The sequence below is a fragment of the Podarcis tiliguerta genome (genome assembly GCF_965153285.1).
Source record: "Podarcis tiliguerta genome assembly, chromosome: 16".
Taxonomy (NCBI): Eukaryota; Metazoa; Chordata; class Lepidosauria; order Squamata; family Lacertidae; genus Podarcis; species Podarcis tiliguerta.
The window spans coordinates 14,990,376-15,011,714 of NC_139549.1; the positions used below are offsets into that span (position 1 = coordinate 14,990,376).

Genomic DNA, 21,339 nt, shown 5'->3' on the forward strand with positions numbered 1-21,339 from the left:
CAAAGAGCCTGACCAACAGCACCGCACAAAGCGAGGACCTAGCGCTAAGCAGGATCGACCCCCCTTCACACAAGCTGACACAAAGAAAGAGGGATCCTGTTGAGTTTGGGTGAACATCCAAACTCAGCCCTACGCAGGATCACACCCTGCCATCAGAAGAGCAGGTGAACATAACACCACAAAATACATTGTTTGACTGCCAGAAGTTTAATGTCATCTGTTGAGCTAGGGTTGCCATATTTCAATAAGTAAAAACCAGGACACCCCAAAATCGTTGAGCTTTTTTTAAAAGATCCAGGACAAAGCTGAGACTAAGGGAGAAGGAATATTTGCGGGGATACTGTGAGCCCCTCCATCTAATGCTCAGGTTATGTGCAAATGAAACCATATAGCCTAAAGACACCACAGTCTCTGCTCACCTTCATTCCAAGAAATTGTGTTACTGCTATCCGGAGGGGCACTTCTGCACGACAGCACAACAAAAGTGGGGAACATCCCACCAGTGGCCTAGGCATTTATGTTATACAAAGTTACAGGATTTCAGCTGGAAGGTACAGGACATGCACTGATTGGAGATGAAGCTGTTTGTCTACCGCAAAACTATTGGACATGTCTAACTGCCCTGATATACCATCATGAGCACAAATGATCATGAATGCAGAATAAAAAGGATGTCTGAAGGGGCCCTTAGACTGGTCTTTAGTGAGCATTTGTTCTGACTTGTTTGCAGGGCAGTAATACAACAATAAGCATTTGTCCTGTGTTCACCCTAACTTGCTTGCAGGGTGTTTACATGTCTTCCTGTTAACCATTCGTTCATCCCGTACTTTGCAATGCGCTTCCCAAACCAAAACCTTTATCCAGTGCTAGAGATCTTTTGGAAGTTTTTGCGAGAGACCAGGCTTTAGAAACAATTATAACTCAGGAGAAATAGCATTCTGGCCAGTAGGTGGCAATAATCAGGCCCCTTCTGTGGCCTTGCAGCACCATAGAAATAAATCCTGAGTTAAGATAAGAGTTTTTGTTTTCTTTTTTACAAGCACATCCCTGTTTTAATCTGAGAAATGTTGGTGGGTAAGAAATACTGCCTGGCCAAGATCTTTGCTTCTGTTAATACTGGCAGAAAGCAGGAATCTTTTTCCTTAAAGGAAGCGCTGTTGTTTTTTTAAAAAGCACACACTGTCCAGCTGGTTTCTCCTTTCTGACATAAAGCACTGTAAAGGCCGGCTCTGAAGGCCTGTGTCCAACGCCACCTGTGTGGCTAAAGGAAGGATGGAAGGAAGGAAGGATAACAGGACTGCTGGGTTGGATTGCAATAGTAATAATAATAATAAACCCACACAGAGTAAACGTTTGTTTCTCTTTTCCAAAATTTGGATCCAGTTCTTGAGTCTCCTTCCCAACTGCAACCTCCTTTCCCTGAGGGCCATTACATCTCCCATCTCCATAGCAATGGATAAGGCGGCCATTTTATGTCTGTCAGGGGAGGGGAGGGCCTGGGCCTGCCTTAGTTTCCTCTCATGTTGTCTATGAAGTGAAAGGAAAGAGAAGAGGGAGAGGGGAGCATATGGGAAGGGAGCCAATGGGCATTTGTCAAGAATCACAAGGCGGAGGTCAGCTTGCCCCACCTGCATTTCCCCACATCTTTTCCCTCCGGCCCCAACTCAGTCAGTTTTTTCTGATTGAGGTCTAGCAATTTGCCTCTCTGGAAAAGGAGAGAGGGACAAGAGCAATAAAACAATAAAGGTAAAGGTACCCCTGCCCGTACGGGCCAGTCTTGACAGACTCTAGGGTTGTGTGCTCATCTCACTCTATAGGCCAGGAGCCAGCGCTGTCCGCAGACACTTCCGGGTCACGTGGCCAGCGTGACATCGCTGCTCTGGCGAGCCAGAGCCGCACACGGAAACACCGTTTACCTTCCCGCTGGTAAGCGGTCCCTATTTATCTACTTGCACCCGGGGGTGCTTTCGAACTGCTAGGTTGGCAGGCGCTGGGACCGAACAGTGGGAGTGCACCCCGCCGCGGGGATTCGAACCGCCGACCTTTCAATCGGCAAGCCCTAGGCGCTGAGGCTTTAACCCACAGCGCCACCCGCGTCCCAATAAAACAATAGCCCCTCAGGAAAGCTGAGGAAGCAAGATGAGGGGGAGAGTAGATGAGGAAAGTGGAGTCATGAAGCTGCAGGGGCCCTTCATCTCCCTGGCAGGGCTCCTGTGCCCTCCACAGATGCTTGACAGGCAGAAACCCAACAGGTGAAGTGCTTCACTTAATCCCCATGCCAGGGGGAAATCAGAGGGATTTGTAGTGTGTATGAAGAGAAAATAGATATGTACGAAGCGGCACGAGTTGAAAGAGGGAGCTTCTGGAGCCCCTTTGTGGCATCGCGGTGAGCCAGTAATAAAAAAATGATGCAGACAAGCATCTGCTAAAAGTGGAATTAAGTCTCTTAGCTTAACTTGTAAGGGAAAAAAGAGGGTGGCGGGGGGAGAGGGAACAGCTTTTCAAAATAGAAATTTATGTCTTAAGCCTAAGGAAACCACCAGGATCAGGAGAGGAGCTCTGCTGCAACTGATAGGTGAAGCTTGTACAGTGGTACCTCGCAAGACGAATGCCTCGCAAGACAAAAAACTCGCAAGACGAAAGAGTTTTTTGTTTTTTGAGTTGCTTCGCAAGACGAATTTCCCTTGGGCTTGCTTTGCAAGACGAAAACGTCTTGCGCCTTTTTCTTAAAACAGTCAATGCATTCCTATGGGAAACTGTCAATGCATATCCGTGCTTCGCAAGACGAAAAATTCACAAGACGAAAAAACTCGCAGAACGAATTAATTTCGTCTTGCGAGGCACCACTGTAACTGGAAGAAAACATTATACCTGGCAAACATTATACCCTTTTAGTTTCGCACACACCCAAATCAACTTAAAAGGTACCTAGAACAAAAGTCCCTGGGCCTATTTATATGCAGTTTAGCAGGTTTCTTAGGCAGATTTATATTTAAATCTGATCTGAACTGAAAATTAATGGACTTAAATCCGCCATGTCTGTTGATGTCAGTGGGTCTACTCTGAGTAGGAGTTGAAAAGATGCAGCCTAGTGGCACAATACCTATGCTTGTAATACATGAAAGCCCGTTTTTTGCTGCTCCGGAGGGTAGGACTCAAACCAATGGATTCAAGAAAGAGAGTCCGACTAAATGTTAGGAAGAACTTTCTGATGGTAAGTGGCAGTGGAACGGACTCCCTCAGAAGGTGGTGGACTCTCCTTCCTTGGAGGTTTTAAAGAAGAAGTTGGATGGCCATCTGTCATGGATGCTTTAGCTGAGATTCCTGCATTGCAGGGGGTTGGACTAGATGACCCTCGGGAACATTTCCAACTCTACAATTCTGTGATTCTATGACTCATTAAAAGCCTGGAATGTCCGTCAAAATGAGAGTTGTGTAATGAGTCATGTAATGAGGGAGCCTTGGTGGGGAGGGCATTGAAGGTATGGTATGACTTCCAGAGCAGCCACCTAATCGCTACAGGGCTGCAAAGTCTGTGGGTCACTTCAGCCCATACCCCGGAATGGCAAGTTGAGGGGTGGCTCTCAGGACAGCCTGGATCAGTCCCAGTTAAAGTTAATCCCTAACATTGATGTGTGAATCATACACTCAGCCTCGTGAAATCAGGGTCAGAGGAGCCCCAGGCGCACTTTGTGCTAGAATACAACCCAGATGTTTCCTCTCAACTCTCCCCCTTTTAGCACTCTCTGACCCCCTCCACCACCACCAAACTGCTGTCATCCTTTAACCAGGGCATTGATGGTGGACTTTAAATATTGCCCCCCAAGTGATGCTTCATCCTCAGCCAGTTTGTTGGAGGTTGAGAGTCACGGGGCAGAAATAAAGCCCAGCCCCTTTGAGAGGCTCTCAGCAAAGGTTGCCACCATCAAGAAGGCTCCTCGCATGGGATGTACCACACTGCCCTGAGTCGGAAAGATGTTTATCTCGTGATCCAAGGAGATAAATTCCAACGCACCTCTGAAGGAGGCCGGGAACCTCCAGTTTTGTCAAGGTTTTATGGCAGCCTCCAAGAGCCATCTTAGTGGCCAACGGGTGTCTAGTCCCATTGCTGTGTTGATTGCCAGGCATCTGGTTCTGGTTGCCGCTGACTGGTAGACTTGTCATAAACTGATAACTGCATCTTAAACCACAGCACCGTGCTCTTCAGCCAGGCACAATGGGTTTTGCCGAGCTCCTGGAACACGTTGGCAGCATGGGGCGCTTCCAGATCATCCACGTGGTCTTGTTGTCCCTCCCCATTTTCATGATGGCCAGTCACATGATCCTGCAGAACTTCACTGCAGGTACCCCAGACCACCACTGCTTGGTCCACCACCCCAATGGCACTTTTGGGAACCAAAGCCTGGAAGCAGAGGATTTCCTCAAGGTCTCCATCCCCATGGATGAGAAAGGACAGCCCGAGCAATGTCGCCGCTTCATCCACCACCAGGGGCAGCTCCTGAATGCCACCATAGCGAACTGGACTGAGATGGACACGGAGACATGCAAGGATGGGTGGGTGTACGACAAGACGGTCTTCCCAAGCACCATCGTCACCGAGGTGAGGACCAGCGTTGCTCAGAGCCAGGCTGCTGAGTTGGTGGGTGTTGTTCTAAGTCAGGGGTGAGCAGTCTTTTCTCCATGCAAGGGCCACGCTTCCTTTGAGGCGATCCCTTTGGGGCCACATGGTGGTAATGGGCAAGGCCACTGAAAGAGGTGGGGCCAGTTTCAGAAGTGGGAGGGGCTACCAGGCTGCAGCTCATTTGTTGAGCATGAGATTCTTAATCTCAAGGTTGTGGGTTCGATTCCCACCTTGGGCAAAAGATTCCTGCATTGCAGGAGATTGGACTAGATAACTCTGGTGGTTAGGGGTGGCAGATATATCACTATATCATCCAAAACCAATTTGAAGTGATATCGGCTTCATAATTTTTGACCCGGCAGCTTATCGCATATCATGATATGTGTGTGTGTGCCCTGCAAAAATCACAATGTGGGGGAAACTGTGAAGTCAGCAATGCTTTTCTCGATTCCTGCAGCCCCTGTTATCTCTGCCGGCTCAGCTCTCCCCTGCCTCCTGCCAGGGGGCAGAGAGTCACAAGGGCAGGCGCTGGCAAAAGCACGATTCAGGAAAAAACATGAATCCAGCCAATGCCTCTCCATAGCTCCATGCTTACTTCAGACATCGTGATTGTTATGTACTGAGTTGAATAGGATCCAAACTGCAGCAGTCTGATTGGTCCTAGAACAATAGGATCCAAATTGCAGCAGTGTGATTGGTCCTAGAACAATAGGATTCAGAATGCAGCAGTCTGATTGGTCCTAGAACAATGCAGCAGTATGATTGGTTGGCAGGAACCACCCAATCATGCTCCAGATATAAGTGAATCCACAACCTGATTGGCTTACAGTAGAATTCCAGAATTAGCCAATCATGTGCAGCCCATTGTGTAAATAATGTATATAAAGCAGATACTTTGAGGGGACTTTCATTCATTCCTCCTCACCACTATGAGCTGAATAAAGAGCATGAAATCACTTTGCGACTCTGAGTATATTTCACTGGCGACGAGGATGGGATCCCGCTGAGCTGACTGCCACACACAGCACCGCAGCACCGCCACCTGCCGTACTGCTGCCTCGCACCGTGTATCCAGGCTTCAGCTCTGGGACACAAGGAACTCAGAATGGCAACCGACAGCAGCTTCTCGTCGTTCAACCCAGCATCTGGAGACTGGGAAGCGTACGCCTCCCATTTTACCTTCCTCCTGAAATCACTTTGCGACTCTGAGTATATTTCAGTGATCTATCGGTATATCATGATGCTTAGCTGGTGATATGACACAATGTTGAAAACCAGATATCGCCCAGCCTTGCTTTGTGGTCCCTTCCAACTCTACAGTTCTAGGATTCTATCCCCTCTTCTCTTTTCCTACCATCCTGCTCTTTCTGTGGCCCCCTCTTCGGTCTTTCCCTTTCTGAAGTCCTCTTCTCTTTGTATCTTCCTCCCATCCAGCAGGATGCTCTGAGAGGGACAGATTGTGCTTGCCATCTTTCCAATCACCCACAGAGAGTGCTTTTGGCACTTAAGATTCAGGACTGACAAAAGAAAGTCCTTCTTTGCACAGTGCATATTTGGAACTATGGAATCCGCCCCGCCCCCCACAAGAATTGGTGATGGCCCCCAACTTGGATGGATTGAAAAGAGGTTTAGACAAATTCATGGAGGTAACGTCTATCAGGGGCTACCAGCCATGATGGTTATGCTCTGCCTCCATGCTCATAGGTGGTATGCTTCTCCTGGATAGCTCAGCTGGTAGAGCGTTGGACTCTTAATCTCAGGGTCATGGGTTTGAGCCCCACGTTGGGCAAAAGACTCCTGCACGGCAGGGGGTTGGACTAGATGACACTTGTGGTTTCTTCCAACTCTACAATTCTATTATTCTACCAGTTGCCAGAAATTGCAAGAGCAGAGGGTGTTACTGTTGCTCTCAGGGCTTCCCAGAGGCAGCTAGTTAGCCACTGTGAGAACTGGATTAGATGGGACCCCTTTGGCCTGATCCAGCAGCTCAAGCTCCTATTGTGCTCTTACGTTCTTAGATCAAGGGCTGCAGGAATTTAGGCAGGTTGCCTGTTCCTTTACTAAGCACACCAAGAGGCATTTTGAGGTCAGGGCTTGCGTGTATCATGGACTGCTGAAGTTTGCATCACACACCAGCACAGAGTAGGGTCCCAGGTAGGTGCAGAATTTAGCTTTCTTGAGATCTCAATTGGCAGGCATATGTCTACCCACCATGCCTATGGTAGGCAAGCTAGAAGCACCTCATGTTGTGTAGTCACAAGTCTAAGGAGAACCCTACTGGATCGGAGCAGGCTTCAGAAGGAAATAATAATAATAATAATAATAATAATAATAATAAATTTACACCCCACCATCTGGCTGGGTTTCCCCAGCCACTCTGGGAGGCTTCCAGCACAGCATGAGGACAAAAGCCCTTCCCTTTTTGAATGAATGAATTTATTATTTCGGTCACAGACCAGTTCCAGCCCACATACAATATCAAGGAAGTCATAAAAAACGATAGGGATACATTTGAATTTGCAATTAGGTATAACAGGTACAATACAGATATAGCAACAGTTAAAAAAATATATAAATTAAAACTTGGTCATTAACATATAACCTAAAATTATCATTTAAAACCTTATGATAGTACAGCTTGTTCCCTAAGTTTTATGGCAATCGCACAGAATTTGGCTACCCTTAACGTGATCTCAGGATCCTTGTCCTCTACCAGGAATTTTAGACATTGAAGTTCAGATTCATCTGGATATTTTTGCACAGCAGGGGTGATAAATACCGAGCGTATATCCCGTAGAAATGGCAGCGTAACAAGGCATGAGACACAGTTTCTACTTCTATCAAGCCGCAGGGGCAGACTCATTCCATGTATGGTTTACCCTCAAATCTGCCCTGCAATAAGGCAGATGGCAGCACGTTAAATCTAACGAGGGTAAATGACCACCTGTATTTGGGTATTTGTAATTTTGACAAATAATTTGCTGGGGTAAATACCCTTCCCTCTTGCTGATCCCTCCCTGCACTGTAATTAATGGTAGACACCTCTTGTTCGTGGGGGCTCCATTTAGCTTCCCTATAATCAGAGAACCATAGAGTTGGAAAGGACCCTGAGGGCCCTCTAGTCCAACCCCCTGCAATGCAGGAATTGCAGCTAAAGAATCTCCGAGAGATGGCCACCCAACCTCTGCTTAAAAGCCTTCCAAGGAAGCCCACCACCTCCTGAGGGTGTCTGTTCTGCTGTCAAACTGCTCTTATTGTCAGAAAGCTCCTCCTGATGTTGAGTTGGAATCTCCTTTCTTGTAACTTGAATCCATTGGTTCAGATCCTTACCCTCCAGAGCAGGAGAAAACAAGCTTGCTCCATCTTCCCTAGTTCAATGTTGTTGATAGACGCCACAACATCAGAGCATCAAAGGAGCGCACTAGATCAGTTGAAAGATACATCTAGTCTGGCATCTTTCTTCTCACGGTGGCCAATCAGACTCCTGGAGAAAGCCCACAAGCAGGGCTTGAAGTCACTAGCCTTTGTGGTCTAACTAAGGAGGGAAGAGCTTCAACACCACCCAGCCTTTTCTGAATCGTTTTGTTTTCTCTTCTCTGCCGCCCCCTCCCGCAGTGGGACCTGGTGTGCTCTGCGCGAGCTTTGAAGCAGATGGCTCAGTCCCTCTACATGGCTGGCGTGCTGCTGGGAGGAATTGTCTATGGAGGCCTCTCAGACAGGTGAGGAGAGTCAGCAGATTGTTTGTTTTCATTCATTTATGTTATTTCAATGGTTATCCCACCTTCCTTCCAACATGGAAGCCAAGGCGATGTGTTTAAGTTTCCCAGGTGTTCACCCAAGCAAACACACCAGATCCAGACCAGCTCAGCTTCAGCAGAGTGATGACCTGATGTGCCCTTAGGCCATATTCTGGGACTACTGGAATTCTCTAGAGACTCTGAGATGCTGAGAAGTGTCTATGGAGCATGTACAAAGTGCCGTTCTACAATTGACAGAGCAGCCTTAGCTTGCTTGTTAACAACATACTTTAGAGGTGACTCCAGCAGTGTACAGAGAGAGTATATAAATTGTTTAAATGACTATAAATAAATGCCTTCACAGAGCTACACTAGTATTGAATTGAAGATATGCCTGCTATTTGTTTTATTTTGCTTTTATGGTGTTTTATTGGCTTTATATTCTGCATTTCTCTCATTTTTTGCACTTCTAGGGTATCATAAGGTTGTATCCAATGTTAGTGCTGCTCAGAGTAGACTCACAGAAATTAAAGGGCATGACTAAGGTAGGGCTGTTGCTTTGAATGGGCCTACTCTGAGTAGGTACAGCCGTTGATGTTTAGTGGTCTCAACATTTTGTAAAATCATCATCATTATCATCACATAATTAAATTTTGCACACATCTGAAATGTGACGGCATTTTCAAAGCCAACTTTTAGAATTTCAGCCACTGTTGGTGATGGTTTTAGAAACTCAACCGTGAAGGATGCTTAAATTGCAGAATTCTATACTGCTTTTGATGCCTGCTAGAAATTGTTTTTGCTTAGACAAGCCTACCCAGACAGCACAAAGTTGACATGTATTTTAACATGTATCAAATTAATTATTGTGTTTTTAAACTGTTTTTTTTAAGTTATCTTGTTTTAAACTCCGAATTTTATTGATAATGTATATTTTATTTAATGCATACAAATCCCATTTTTCACACACACACACACACACACACACACACAATTTAAGGGCTCTGTGGAAGGACACATGCATTCCATGCTGAAGCTCCCAAGTTTGATGCTGAGCACCCACAGTTCAAGGAAAATATAAGAAGCCATTGGTCCATCTAGCTCAGTACTGTATACACTGACAGGCAGCAACTGTCCGCAAATAGTAGGCAGCGGGAAAGAGCCTTTCCTGCCCGAGTTCCCAGAGAACTAGGGTAGCTACTGCCAACCAGAGCAGACAACACCAGGCCAGACAGAGAAGCAGCCTGTCATGCTGTGAGGGAGCTCAGAGGTGGAGCATTTGCTCTGCGTGTGCCCAGTTCTGGGGGAGCTTGAGGCCCACAGGCGAAATCAAGGCAAAGGCAGCACCTTGGACAGCACCAGGCACAATGTCCTCAAGCCGCAGATACAGAAGACTGTTGGGTTTTCTTTGGAGGGCGTGCCCTGTGAGATGTAATTGACACAATAGCAACACATTAGCGGTGACTGTCCACTCATCAGCTTTAAAAAATTTTTGCTGATTAATTTATAATACATCAAAACCAATTTAATATTAATTTAAAACATCCCCCCCAAAAAACTGGTTTCCCACTCTCTCAGATATATTCCAATTCATCCACTTTTACATGCTGCACAGATTTGTCTCTAATTAATATCAGTTTCTCTTTTTTTGCAAATTCCTCGCCTTAGACTGTCGCTTTACCACCTTCCCTAATAGTTGCCACACTGTTGCTGTCTGGAGGCGAACTTTTATGCTATAGCACAAAAAAGCGGGACAAATAAATAAATAAAATAAAATATAATGGAGTGTTTGTGGTATGAGATGGCTGGCATGTGTGCCTGAACTCTGATAACGACTCTTTGCTTGCCTAGACAGAGTCTAGAGAAACATGTGTGTGCATGTGAGCCTACAAGTACCAAGGTCAGCTGTGCATCCATTACTGCTCCTGGTTTTGCCTCTGGTCACACACGCCAAATGACATGTTGCCCCTGGATGATTGCCTTTGGGAAAATGTAGCCCTCCAGCTGAAAAAGGGCTAGACAGACATAGCCTTTGAGGCTGTCTAAGGGACCTTCCAGGGCTTGCCGATCAGAAGGTTGGCGGTTCAAATCCCCACGACGGGGTGAGCTCCTGTTGTTCGGTCCCAGCTCCTGCCAACCTAGCAGTTCAAAAGCACGCAGTGCAAGTAGATAAATAGGTACGGCTCCGGTGGGAAGGTAAACGGTGTTTCCGTGCTCTGCTCTGGTTCACCAGAATCGGCTTAGTCATGCTGGCCACATGACCCGGAAGCTGTACGCCGGCTCCCTCGGCCAATAAAGCGAGATGAGCGCCGCAACCCCAGAGTCATCCATGACTGGACTGAACGGTCAGGGGCCCCTTTACCTTTAAGGGAACTTCCAATGTCCCTGTCAGGAGTTGCTTCTCAAAAGTCTCTCTCTTTCTTTCTCTCTTCTCCCTTCCTCTGCTACCTCGCAGGTTTGGACGGCGGCTGATTCTCATCTGGTCCTGCCTGCAACTGGCTGTCACAGGGACGGCCTCCGCCTTCTCCCCTACCTTCAGCGCCTACTGCGCCCTTCGCTTCCTGACAGGGATGGCCTACTCTGGCACTGTCCTCAATATCTTCTCTCTGTGTGAGTTGGATTCCCCTCCCCTTCCTGTTTACACTCACTCCTCACTTTAAGCCAGAAATGTGGCCCTTCGGTTCTCTCTGCCTGGCCCTCAGGACTCTCCCCAGGCTGTGCTCCTCACTGATCCTACCTGCCCCCCACCCTCTGTAAGTGTTTTTGCCTGTCTGGAACATGTCCTCAAACTCTGATAAGGCTTCTTGCTTGCCTGGATAGAGGACGGGGGGGAGGGGGTGAGCGAGTATAAAAGAAGCAAATCACGTGTGTAGAAACTAGGCTGCTGTAGAAAGGTAAGATTTGCCTTTTTCTGGCTGTGTCTGATTTTGCTTTTGGCCTCACTCACCATGGCATGTGGGTTCCAGGAGGTTATTATTTATCATTTTCTATTTATTAAATTTTTAAATCTTTGTCAAAAGATTTTTGTCAAATTATTAAATCTTTGTCAAAAGATCTCAGGGCGGGTCACAGAATAGGAAAGGTTGCCCAGAAGGAAATGCATACCTGTCAACTGCTCTGGAAAAACCGGGACATCCTGGGGGTTTTTCCTGTGAGAGCATGGCAGCCATTTTATTATGTGAGCCGCCCTGAGATCTCCAGGTATAGGGTAGTTTATAAATTCCATGAAGAAGAAGAAAAAGAAGAAGAAGAAGAAGAAGAAGAAGAAGAAGAAGAAGAAGAAGAAGAAGAAGAAGAAGCAGCAGCAGCAGCTTGCTCTCTTGTGATTGTGAGCCAAGATCTCACAAGATCTTTTCCCCATCACATGACCCCGAAGATGGTGTCCAGATTTTGGCCACGTCGTATTGGAGGGTATGGAAACGTGATCCTCATGCCAAAAAGTGGGGTGGGGGACTGACTCAGGATAAATGAGTGTGGCTGCAGAGGTAATAGTCTGAGGTGAGTCCCAAGGACTAGGTAGAGGGGCCTGGAGGGCCACATTTGGCCCCCCCGGGACTGAGATTCTCTTCCCTTGAGGTACATGAAGTGAATAGCAACACCACAATCCAGTAAGGTGTCACCTGGAGGGGGCAGACTGCCTCCCACAGCTTCCGTTTCTCTCCCTGCTCCCCCTACCAGGTGTGGAATGGACGCCCACGAGGACCCGGCCCTTGCTGTCAACCTACAACGGCTTGACCTACACGATTGGACAGATGATCCTGGCAGGGTTGGCCTACCTCATCCCAGAGTGGCGCTGGCTGCAGCTGACTGTCTCCTTGCCCTATTTCATCTTCTTCCTCTACTCCTGGTAATGTCTTTGCGTAGCTGTGGGGTTCGGGTGGGGAGGGGAAGGAGCAAACCTGTCAAGTTGGGTTCTTCTCAGTTTCTCATTGTCCTCCCCCCCCCCCCCCAGTCTTTGGTTCACATCCGTCTGCAATCTCTACAGTAAAGATTCTGCAGCATTTTAGTGTGAATTTCTCCTGACATAGGCAAATTATATACAAACACACCTATCTTTATTAAAAAAACAAACAACCATGCACAGATTCCTCTTAGCTCTTTATTCGGGTACCTGAGAAAGAGACCCTATGAGAGTCCTCTGCCGACACGCAGAATTCAAAAGATTTTTAATGCATAGTCCCATTGTATGAAATATAAGATTTGCTTCCTCAAAATGAAGCAGAAGGTACAGGAAAAGGTTCTCAAAAATAAACCGTCTATATGGCAGCACTTTCCTGTTCTGGCAGTTTGTGGTCACAGGTGAAAGCAGGAATTTCACACTTTTTTTTATAGCTAGCTGTCAGCTTCACCCTCCTTCTCATTTCCGAACTAGGGCAGAGTCCATATCTCCAATCTTACTGATTTCTCTGATACCTAAAAGGCACATTTTCCCATAGCCATGACGCCTCGCCTAAATGTCCCTCAGTCTGGAGGGGCCCTTGTTGACTCTGGAATGTGTACCTCATCTTTATTTTCCTTACTTCACTGTCTTGCACCCAACCCAACAGGTGGTTTTCTGAATCAGCCCGCTGGCTGGTGTTGGTCGGGAAGCCAGAGCAGGCTGTGAAGGAACTGAAGAGGGTAGCCAGGATGAACGGGAAGCCTGAAGCCAGTGACAAGCTAAATGTCGAGGTGAAATTGGGAGGACGGACACACACACACACACACACCAACTAACTTGTTCATGTATTACATTTGTAGCTGACCTTTCCTCTAAGGAAACCAAGGCTGTGTACACAATTCTCTCCAAAATTCTATCCCCACAATAACCTTGAGTGGTAGACCAGTCTGAGATAAGGATGGGGAAGAAATTTGGCTGGGTTTGCATTTTGATTGGAACTGACCTGATTTGCACTGTTTGCAAATAAATTTCCCATTCAATAATGCTTTTTTGTAAACTATTTTCACTAATGTGTGCATTTCTGTGGACACCTTATGCATTTTTTGTACAAATTACTTGTCCGGAGAAGCGAATTGCAATATTTGGAGGTGTGAAATTCAAAGGAAGGCAATGTTTTTGCTCACATATTGTTTCAGAAAATGTGAATCAGGTAGATTTGCCTTTAAATGAGAATGGAATCAAATGCAAGTGTCCTTAATCTGCAAAATAGATTTGGCTAACAGAACTCTTAGCGCAGGCAAAGAGGGGAAATGGCCAGCTATTTCATTCTGGCAAGAGAGATTCAAGAGCCCATCGTGGTTTCTATCTTCTTGCTATACCTTCAAACCTTCCAGCTCTGATACTTATAAAAACTGGGAGTGGAGAGAAGCAAAACCTCAGTTCCCCTTCCAGATATTTCCTGCTTGTGCCCAGTAGCCAGAGAATTCTTTTTTCCTCCCTGCCAGCTCTTGAGATCCCACATGAAGGAAGAAATGGCGTCCCTGAAATCCAGCTATACCATTGTGGACTTGGTGCGGACTCCAACCATGCGCAGGATCTCTTGCTGCCTCTGCTTTGTGTGGTGAGTTCTGACAGGAGAGATGTGCAATTCCACAATTAGTGGAGCCTGCCTTTGCTGTGCAGTTTCTAGTAGTGTAAAATCACACTGAAAGGCTCTAGTCTTATGGGCAAATCATGAAATTACATTGAATGCTTGGCAGTGGCAGGGGTAGAATTCTCAAAACCTGCACCAGCCCACTGTCAGTACCATGAAATGTGGTTGTTAGTTAACAGTTGCAGATATAGGCAGAAGTGGGACTTGAAAGAAAATGCTGGAGGGTGGAGCATTCTTGGCTCATCATTCCAGCTAGCCATGTCCTTCTGTACGTTACCAGAGTGGTAGCCAAAATTTCACCCTCCAAGTGTTGTTAGACTCCAGCTTCCACCAGGCTTCTAGCTAGCATAGCCAACGACAACAAGGATCATTAGGATGAGAATGGTGATTATGAATTCTTAAATTTGTATACCACCCTATAACCGCAGGTCTCAGGGTGGTTACAACATAAAACTGCAATATAAAAACACAAAATACATAACAAAAATAACCCAATAACACACACACACACCCATACACACACATTTTAAAAGAGCATTGGATGTCAATCAGCTAAAGGCCTGGTTAAAGAGGAACGTTTTCGCCAGCCACCTAATGGTGTATAATGAAGGAGCCAGCTGAACCTCCCTGGGGGAGCATTTCACAAAGGGGGAGCCACTGCAAAAAAGGCCTGTTCTTGTGTTGCCGCTCCCAGACCGCTCGTGGAGGAGGCACACAAAGAAGGGTCTCAGAAGATGATCTCAGGTTCCGGGCAGGTTCATATGGAGAGAGGCAGCCCTTGAGGTACTGCAGTCCTGAGCCATTTGACGTGGGGTTGGACTAATAATAATAATAATAATAAATTTTATTTATACCCCGCCCTCCCCAGCCAAAGCCGGGCTCAGGGCTGCTAACAACAATCAAAATAATCCAACATTCTAAAAACCTTTCATTATAAAAATTAATTAAAATCAAATTGATGGCAACCATTAAGCAAGATTCTGTGCAGATTGCCAGAGGAGGGGGTCAGGCTGTGCCCTGACTAAATGATCCTTGAGTTCCCTTCCAACTCTCTCATTCTTCCACCCCCAGGTTCTCCACCAGTTTTGCCTATTATGGGCTGGTCATGGACCTCCAGCACTTCGGCGTCAACATCTACTTGATCCAGCTGGTTTTTGGGGCGGTTGACTTCCCAGCCAAGTTTATCTCAGTCCTCACCATCAGTTACATTGGGCGCCGGTTCACCCAAGCTGCCACACTCGTCCTTGCAGGGCTGACCATCCTGGCTAACATCTTTGTTCCACAAGGTCAGAGAGGAGGTTCTTCTTCTGCCTAGAGGTGTGGGTGGTGCTAATAATTATCTGAGCATACCACATCAAGCCAATTGGCAAGGGATGGTGTGGAATGGAGAAGTGCTGTGTTATCCTGGAGAAGGAACAACGGGGGTCTCTTCTGGACTTGAAGTTGCACATTGTGTGAACCTTCAGGACCTCAGACAGTTCCCCGTGGAGAAGGGTAGATTTAGAATGGATACAGAAAAGGAATCGAGGCAACCCAGCATGTAGCTCCAGCAAGGATCTGGAGTCAATTGAGGGCTGATGTTAGGGGTTGGGGAGCCTATTCACCCGGAAGGCTGCATTCTTCTCTGGGCAGCATTCCGGGGGCCACATTTGCAGAGCCAGAGACAACAGTGGGTCAGAAGCAACAGGAAGCTACCTTACACCAAGTAAGATCATTGCTCCATCTATGTCAACACTAAGTAAACTGAGCAGCGGTGGCTCTTCAAGGTTTCAACCTTTCCCAGTCCTACCTGGGGATGCCATTAGGGATTGAACCTGGGACCTTCTACATGCAAAGCAGACGCTCTACCACTAGCTACAACCCCAAAGTGGGGGCAGAGCAACAGATCTGACCCTTACCATTTCACAATAGGTGGCATTCCAGCCACACAGAAGCTGGGAGTTTCCACACATACACACGTCTAACAACCAGGTAAGCAGGAGACATTAGGTGGTAGGCAACTAATTCTTCACCCAGAGTAGGCCCATGGATTTCACTAAGTCTGCTCTGCGTAAAAATTAGTTGACGACCACCCATGATCCCAGTTCCAGGGCATAGAGAGGAATGGAAGGCCTCATTCAGCCTGCGCGACGGAGGCCTGTAGCTCCATGCCAGAGTGCAGACAGTCGCAGGTTCAATCCCTCACATCTCCACATAGGTCCAGGGAAGACTGCACAAAGAGCTGCTGCCTCCCAGCGTAGCTTCTGTCAGTCACAGAGAAGAGTGCAAGGCTTCATTCCAGGAAATGGGCCAGTGGAGACCCCTTAATGTATCACCAAGCTTTCCCTTCCTTTCCCCCAGATATGCCCACCACACGGGCTGCCTTGGCTGTCTTCGGGAAGGGGTGTTTGGCTGCCGCATTCAACTGCATCTATTTGTACACTGGGGAACTTTATCCAACGGTGCTCCGGTAAGTGAGGAGAATAGGTGTGTGAGGGAGACACTTCTTCTAGGGGGCTGCTGAATAATAGATTGGCCTCAAAAAGCAGGGGACACCTATGGCATTGAGGTGTGGCCCTTTCATATCCCTTACTCACCTCCTCCTCTTCAGTGCTAACCTTTTCCTCTAGGGGTAGGGAAGCTTTTTCAGACCAGGGGCCACATTCCCTTCTGGAAAATCTTCTGGGGGCCACATGCCAGTGGTGGGTGGAGCCAGAGGTAAAAGTGGGCGGAGCAATGAATGTGATCCCCACCCCCACTTTTGCATGGTAGGTGAACTTCTACACACACAACCTTCTCTGCCAGGCAAGCCAGGGGCATTAACAGAGTCCAAGGACACATTCCAGCCAGGCAAAGGCACTCAGGATGGGAAGCCAGGCCAGTGAGGGGGGTGGTCTGGGGAGATGGTCACTATTAGCCTCTGGGGCAGAAGCCCCCCACTAAACTAGAATGGGAGATTTTGAGGTGCAAGAGCTCACTGTAGCCAAACACTTCACAAGAGTCCAAAAATTCCCTCTGTTATTATTATGCACACACCCAACAGCAGCAGTTACCCAATTTGTTAGGATCAGTGATGGCCGCAATCCTATGCATAGTTTCGCAGGAGCAAGCTCCACTAACCTCAATGGTACTTTCTTCTGATTGCATGCTTTGAAATACAAGGAGCTTTCACCTAAGATCGACAACCAGCGGAAGTGCAGCCTTTAGCTTTTAAGTAGCAATGCAAGTAATCTTGCAGAGAAGCACTGCTAGCATGAAGCAGGAACCCCATCAAAGAAAAGGGTAGCCAGCCTCTGTTTGGTTACTTGGTTCATTTGCTAACTTCGTCTATGGCTAAACCGTCATAAGCAAACTTGAAAGACTCATTAATACTGTGTTCGAGCAGATGATAACATCACACCTGCTCTGAAGGTTAAAAAAAGGCTGATAACTACCCCCTGTCGAGGGGGGGGGGAGGACTGAGCCTTTATTCTGCTGTGTACCTTGAAGGGTGTGGGTTTTCCAGTTCCTGTTACAGGGAATGGGGCTGCATTTACTGTGTCTCCTTTGTGGATGCCGGATGGGTCCACTAAGCTGTATGGATAATACTTTTGCTTCTTGACTTGCAGGCAGACTGGCATGGGTCTAGGCAACACCTTGTCTCGCTTGGGTGGCATATCAGCCCCCCTGGTGAAGATATCCGGTGAGTACCTCCCTTACCTGCCGCACCTGATCTACGGTACTGCCCCCGTGGTGTCTGGGATCGCTGCCATCTTCCTGCCAGAAACCCGCAATGCCTCGCTGCCAGAAACAATCGAGCAAGTTGAGAACAGGTGAGCGTTGAAGCCGCCAGGACACCTCCCAACATTCCTCATAGGAGGAAGGGAAGCTGCCTTATCTTCTTCTTTGGCGATCACTCGTAGCTGAGTAAGATTGTCTTCCATGAACATGGTCTTAATGGTGTGTCCATAGGTGACTTTGGAGGCCAATTCTGGACCCACACATCGTTCCACAGTGGGGACATAGGTTTCTGGGTGGGAGTTGATCATGTGCTGAGTTCAAGCATCTTCCAAGTCCACGGCACCTTTGGTAAAGGCTGTTCTCCAGCTGGAGCACTCACAGGCCAGTGTTTCCCAATTGTCTGTGTTTATACTACATTTTTTTAGATTTGCCTTCTTTAAACCTCTTTTGTTGACCATCAGCACTACGCTTTCCGTTTTTGAGTTCGGAATAGAGTAGTTGCTTTGGAAGACAATAATCAGGCATCTGAACAACATGACCAGTCCAACGAAGTTGATGTTGAAGAATTGCTTCAATACTGGTGATGTTTGCTTCTTCCAGTATACTGGTATTAGTTCACCTGTCTTTCCAAGTGATATGTAAAAAATTTTGGAGACACGGTTGATGAAATCTTTCAAGGAGTTGGAGATGGTGTTTATAAGTGGTCCATGTTTCACAAGCATACAGTAAGGTTGGTAGTGCAAGCATTTTGGTTTCCCGAAGGAGTGCATGGGTTGCCAGTTGTGAAATACATTGGCATTATTTTCAGCTCTTACTCCACTAGATGCTCTACCACTGAGCTGTGGACCTTACACACACACACAGCACCCCCTACTTATGGGTTTGCCCCATTTGATCTACAAAGTGCCGTCAGTTGCACAGGCAAACATTATATCATTATTGGGGGGGAGTAGCAAACTGTATTTCATGGACCTTCTGTCTTGTTCAGATCTCAGGCCCAGAAGGACCCAAAGCAGCAACAGCAAATGGAGGCCCTTCTTGACGTCACCAAGCCTGAAACCACAAAGGATGCTGTTTAAGTAGAGGAGAGAATGGCTTGTGGACTGACTTTGGGGGGTGTTCAGTTCTTGCTGCTTGAGGTTAATCTTACCCTTTGGAAAAAGTCTGGCATGCTCCGTGCTCTGTGTTCAGAAAGACAGACTGGATGGCATCACTCAAGGGGGCAAAAAATCTGGACTTCCTATAATGGGTGGACTTGATGGTATTTGGACTCTGATGCTGTTTTGCTTGCATTCTTGACCTGCTTTCCTCCAGGCTGATGAAACTTCATTTCTAAAATGTGAGGTGGAATATAGGAAGCTGCTTCTTACCAAGCCAGATCCTACTAGGTCAGTATTGTCTACACCAGCCTTTGCCAAACTGGACACCTCCAACTCCCATCAGCACAGCCAATGACCAGGGGCAATGGGTGATTCAGAGTCCAAAACATTGGGGGGGGGGATGACCCAGGCTGGTGAAGGCTGACCTACGCTGAAGAACAGCAGAGCTATGGGGCAGGGCTTCCTCCCACCCTCAGCCTTAACAGGAGATGCCGAAGAGAGCTAGCAGAGGAAATGAATATTGTTTGCCTTTTAATGAGATGGTGGCTGAAGTGTATTCAGTGGCCAGGGAAATGCAAAGTGTGGGACGAACAGATGATTTACTGGAAGACATACAACTGCCATGCCAGCAAATCGGGATGAATGCAGGACCTTGTATAACCTCCCTGCGGACAAATAATAACGAATGTGCAATAAAGATCTGCAATAATCTAAGCTCTGCTTAAGCTTTGTGCAGGCAAGTCGGGATAAATCCTGAATAAACAAATTGTCTGAAGGAACCCCATTGTCCAGTCTTTTTTAAAAAACCACAACAAAACCCAACACAATTTTTATTGGTTTTTAAACAAATACAAATACAATAACCACAAAACATTTACCCAGCAGTACATCTAAGGGTGCTTATTTTTTCCTATTGTCTTTCTTCATTGAACATTCATCCTGTTTTGATTTTCATTCCTGTTCATCATTCAGTCTATCCCACATGTTCCAGCACATTTCCCCATTCCTTTCCTCACTGTAAAAAGTCTCATTATTTTCTTCTTGTTTCTGTCAATGGATTTGTTGCGCCCAAGAAACAGAGCACTTTGATCCACTTCAACTGTGCAAACCTGGAGCCGTCCAGTATGCACTTGAATCCCTCCTGCAAAACAGTGAGCCCAATCCTGCCTTCCACCTCTTTCCACCTGGGCCTCTCCTCCCACCTGGAAGTTGCTTCCTAAGCAGCCACCTCCACATTCATTTTCTTCCCTCCCAGGATCTGCTTGTCCTTTATGAAGCCCTGGAACAAATAAGAACACAGTTCAGCTTAGTCTCTGGCCCTGTTGCTCTTGGCCGGTGGTTTGGAGACTACAGAGACGGAAATGCAATGCAAGGGGAAAAAAGGCTCAGTGGGGTTTTTTTTAAAGGCTCCAAGGCACTTCACACAGATCGGTTAACACCCTTCCTTCCTCCCCCCTCTGCCTTCCCTTTGTTTTCTTGCGCTCTTGCGTTATGGAACAGCAGGGCTCTCTTACACAGCCATGTGACTGAGGCTGCGAGTGTCTCAGTGGGGACTCCATTGCTTGCTTACCAACCAATTTTAAGAGATCCAAAAGTGAGGTGCTCAGGCTCCCCCACCTCTTATCTGAAGCCCAGTCACTGCTCATGAGAAGGGGCAGAGGGGGTGGCATCTTTGCATGGTGGGAATGCGATGCAGGGGCAAATGAGATCAGTGGGGTGGAAAATTCCATCTACCAATTTCAATTTCTCCCAGTCCCCCCCCCCCACACACTCTTAAGCTCAGTTCTCCACATTTCAAAACAGTTTGTGAATTATTTTTTTAAAGTCCTGCTAAAGAGTTCATCAACATTGCAGTGCAATTTTTTCCTCATATACAAATCTTTGCCAAGCAATGTCCCCTAATACAATGCCTTTTGGTATGTTACTTTCACTAATATATACAGTGGTACCTCGGGTTACAGGGGCTTCAGGTTACAGACTCCGCTAACCCAGAAATAGTACCTTGGATTAAGAACTTTGCTTCAGGATGAGAACAGAAATCGTGTGGCGGCAGCGCAGCGGCAGCAGGAGGCTCCATTAGCTAAAGTGGTGCTTCGGGTTAAGAACAGTTTCAGGTTAAGAACGGACCTCCGGAACGAATTAAGTTATTAACCCAAGGTACCACTGTATGCACTACATATGCATAATTCTTTTTGTACACATTACTTGGCAAGAGAGTGTCATTGCCAAATTCGGATAAGTGCATTTTTCAAGGGATGCCGGCTCTGAGTCAGTTTGCATGTTTCTTTGGCAAGTGCAAAGAAACGGAATCACCTTTCTCTCTCCCCCCCCCTGCCGACACTGGGCTCCCCGATTAGGAGCCTATGGAGGCCAGTGGCTTCTCCAAGCCCTTCCCACGAGGGGCCCAGGTCCCCAGGATGAAAAGCAACAGGCTTGCAGCCTTGAATCTGGCGAGAAAGAAGAGCGGTCTGCTCTGAGGTTCGGCACACTCTTGGAAAAGGCCTCTAAGCACTTTCAGAGCCCAGATTTTCCTTGCAATGGGCTAGGAAAGGATTAAATTCTCCCTCCCCTTCTGCCAGATCCTGATCCTGATCATTATCAGCCCCTCCAGCTGCTGGAGGCAGAAAAAACCTGCATGTGAAATATGA

At 47.1% G+C, this 21,339-nt stretch overlaps 1 protein-coding gene across 1 annotated transcript; it reads left to right on the forward strand.

Annotated features, from left to right (window-relative positions):
- The first annotated feature begins 4,155 nt into the window (after nucleotides 1–4,155).
- Nucleotides 4,156–19,470, forward strand: LOC310666371 (solute carrier family 22 member 6-A-like). The gene is made up of 10 exons (XM_083417081.1): nucleotides 4,156–4,600; nucleotides 8,237–8,340; nucleotides 10,814–10,968; nucleotides 12,037–12,205; nucleotides 12,906–13,029; nucleotides 13,744–13,859; nucleotides 14,964–15,178; nucleotides 16,233–16,341; nucleotides 17,480–17,683; nucleotides 18,580–19,470. Exons 1-10 carry the CDS (start codon nucleotides 4,217–4,219, stop codon nucleotides 18,668–18,670), a joined length of 1,671 nt encoding a protein of 556 aa, XP_083273207.1. The 5' UTR covers nucleotides 4,156–4,216; the 3' UTR covers nucleotides 18,671–19,470.
- Nucleotides 19,471–21,339: the final 1,869 nt, after the last annotated feature.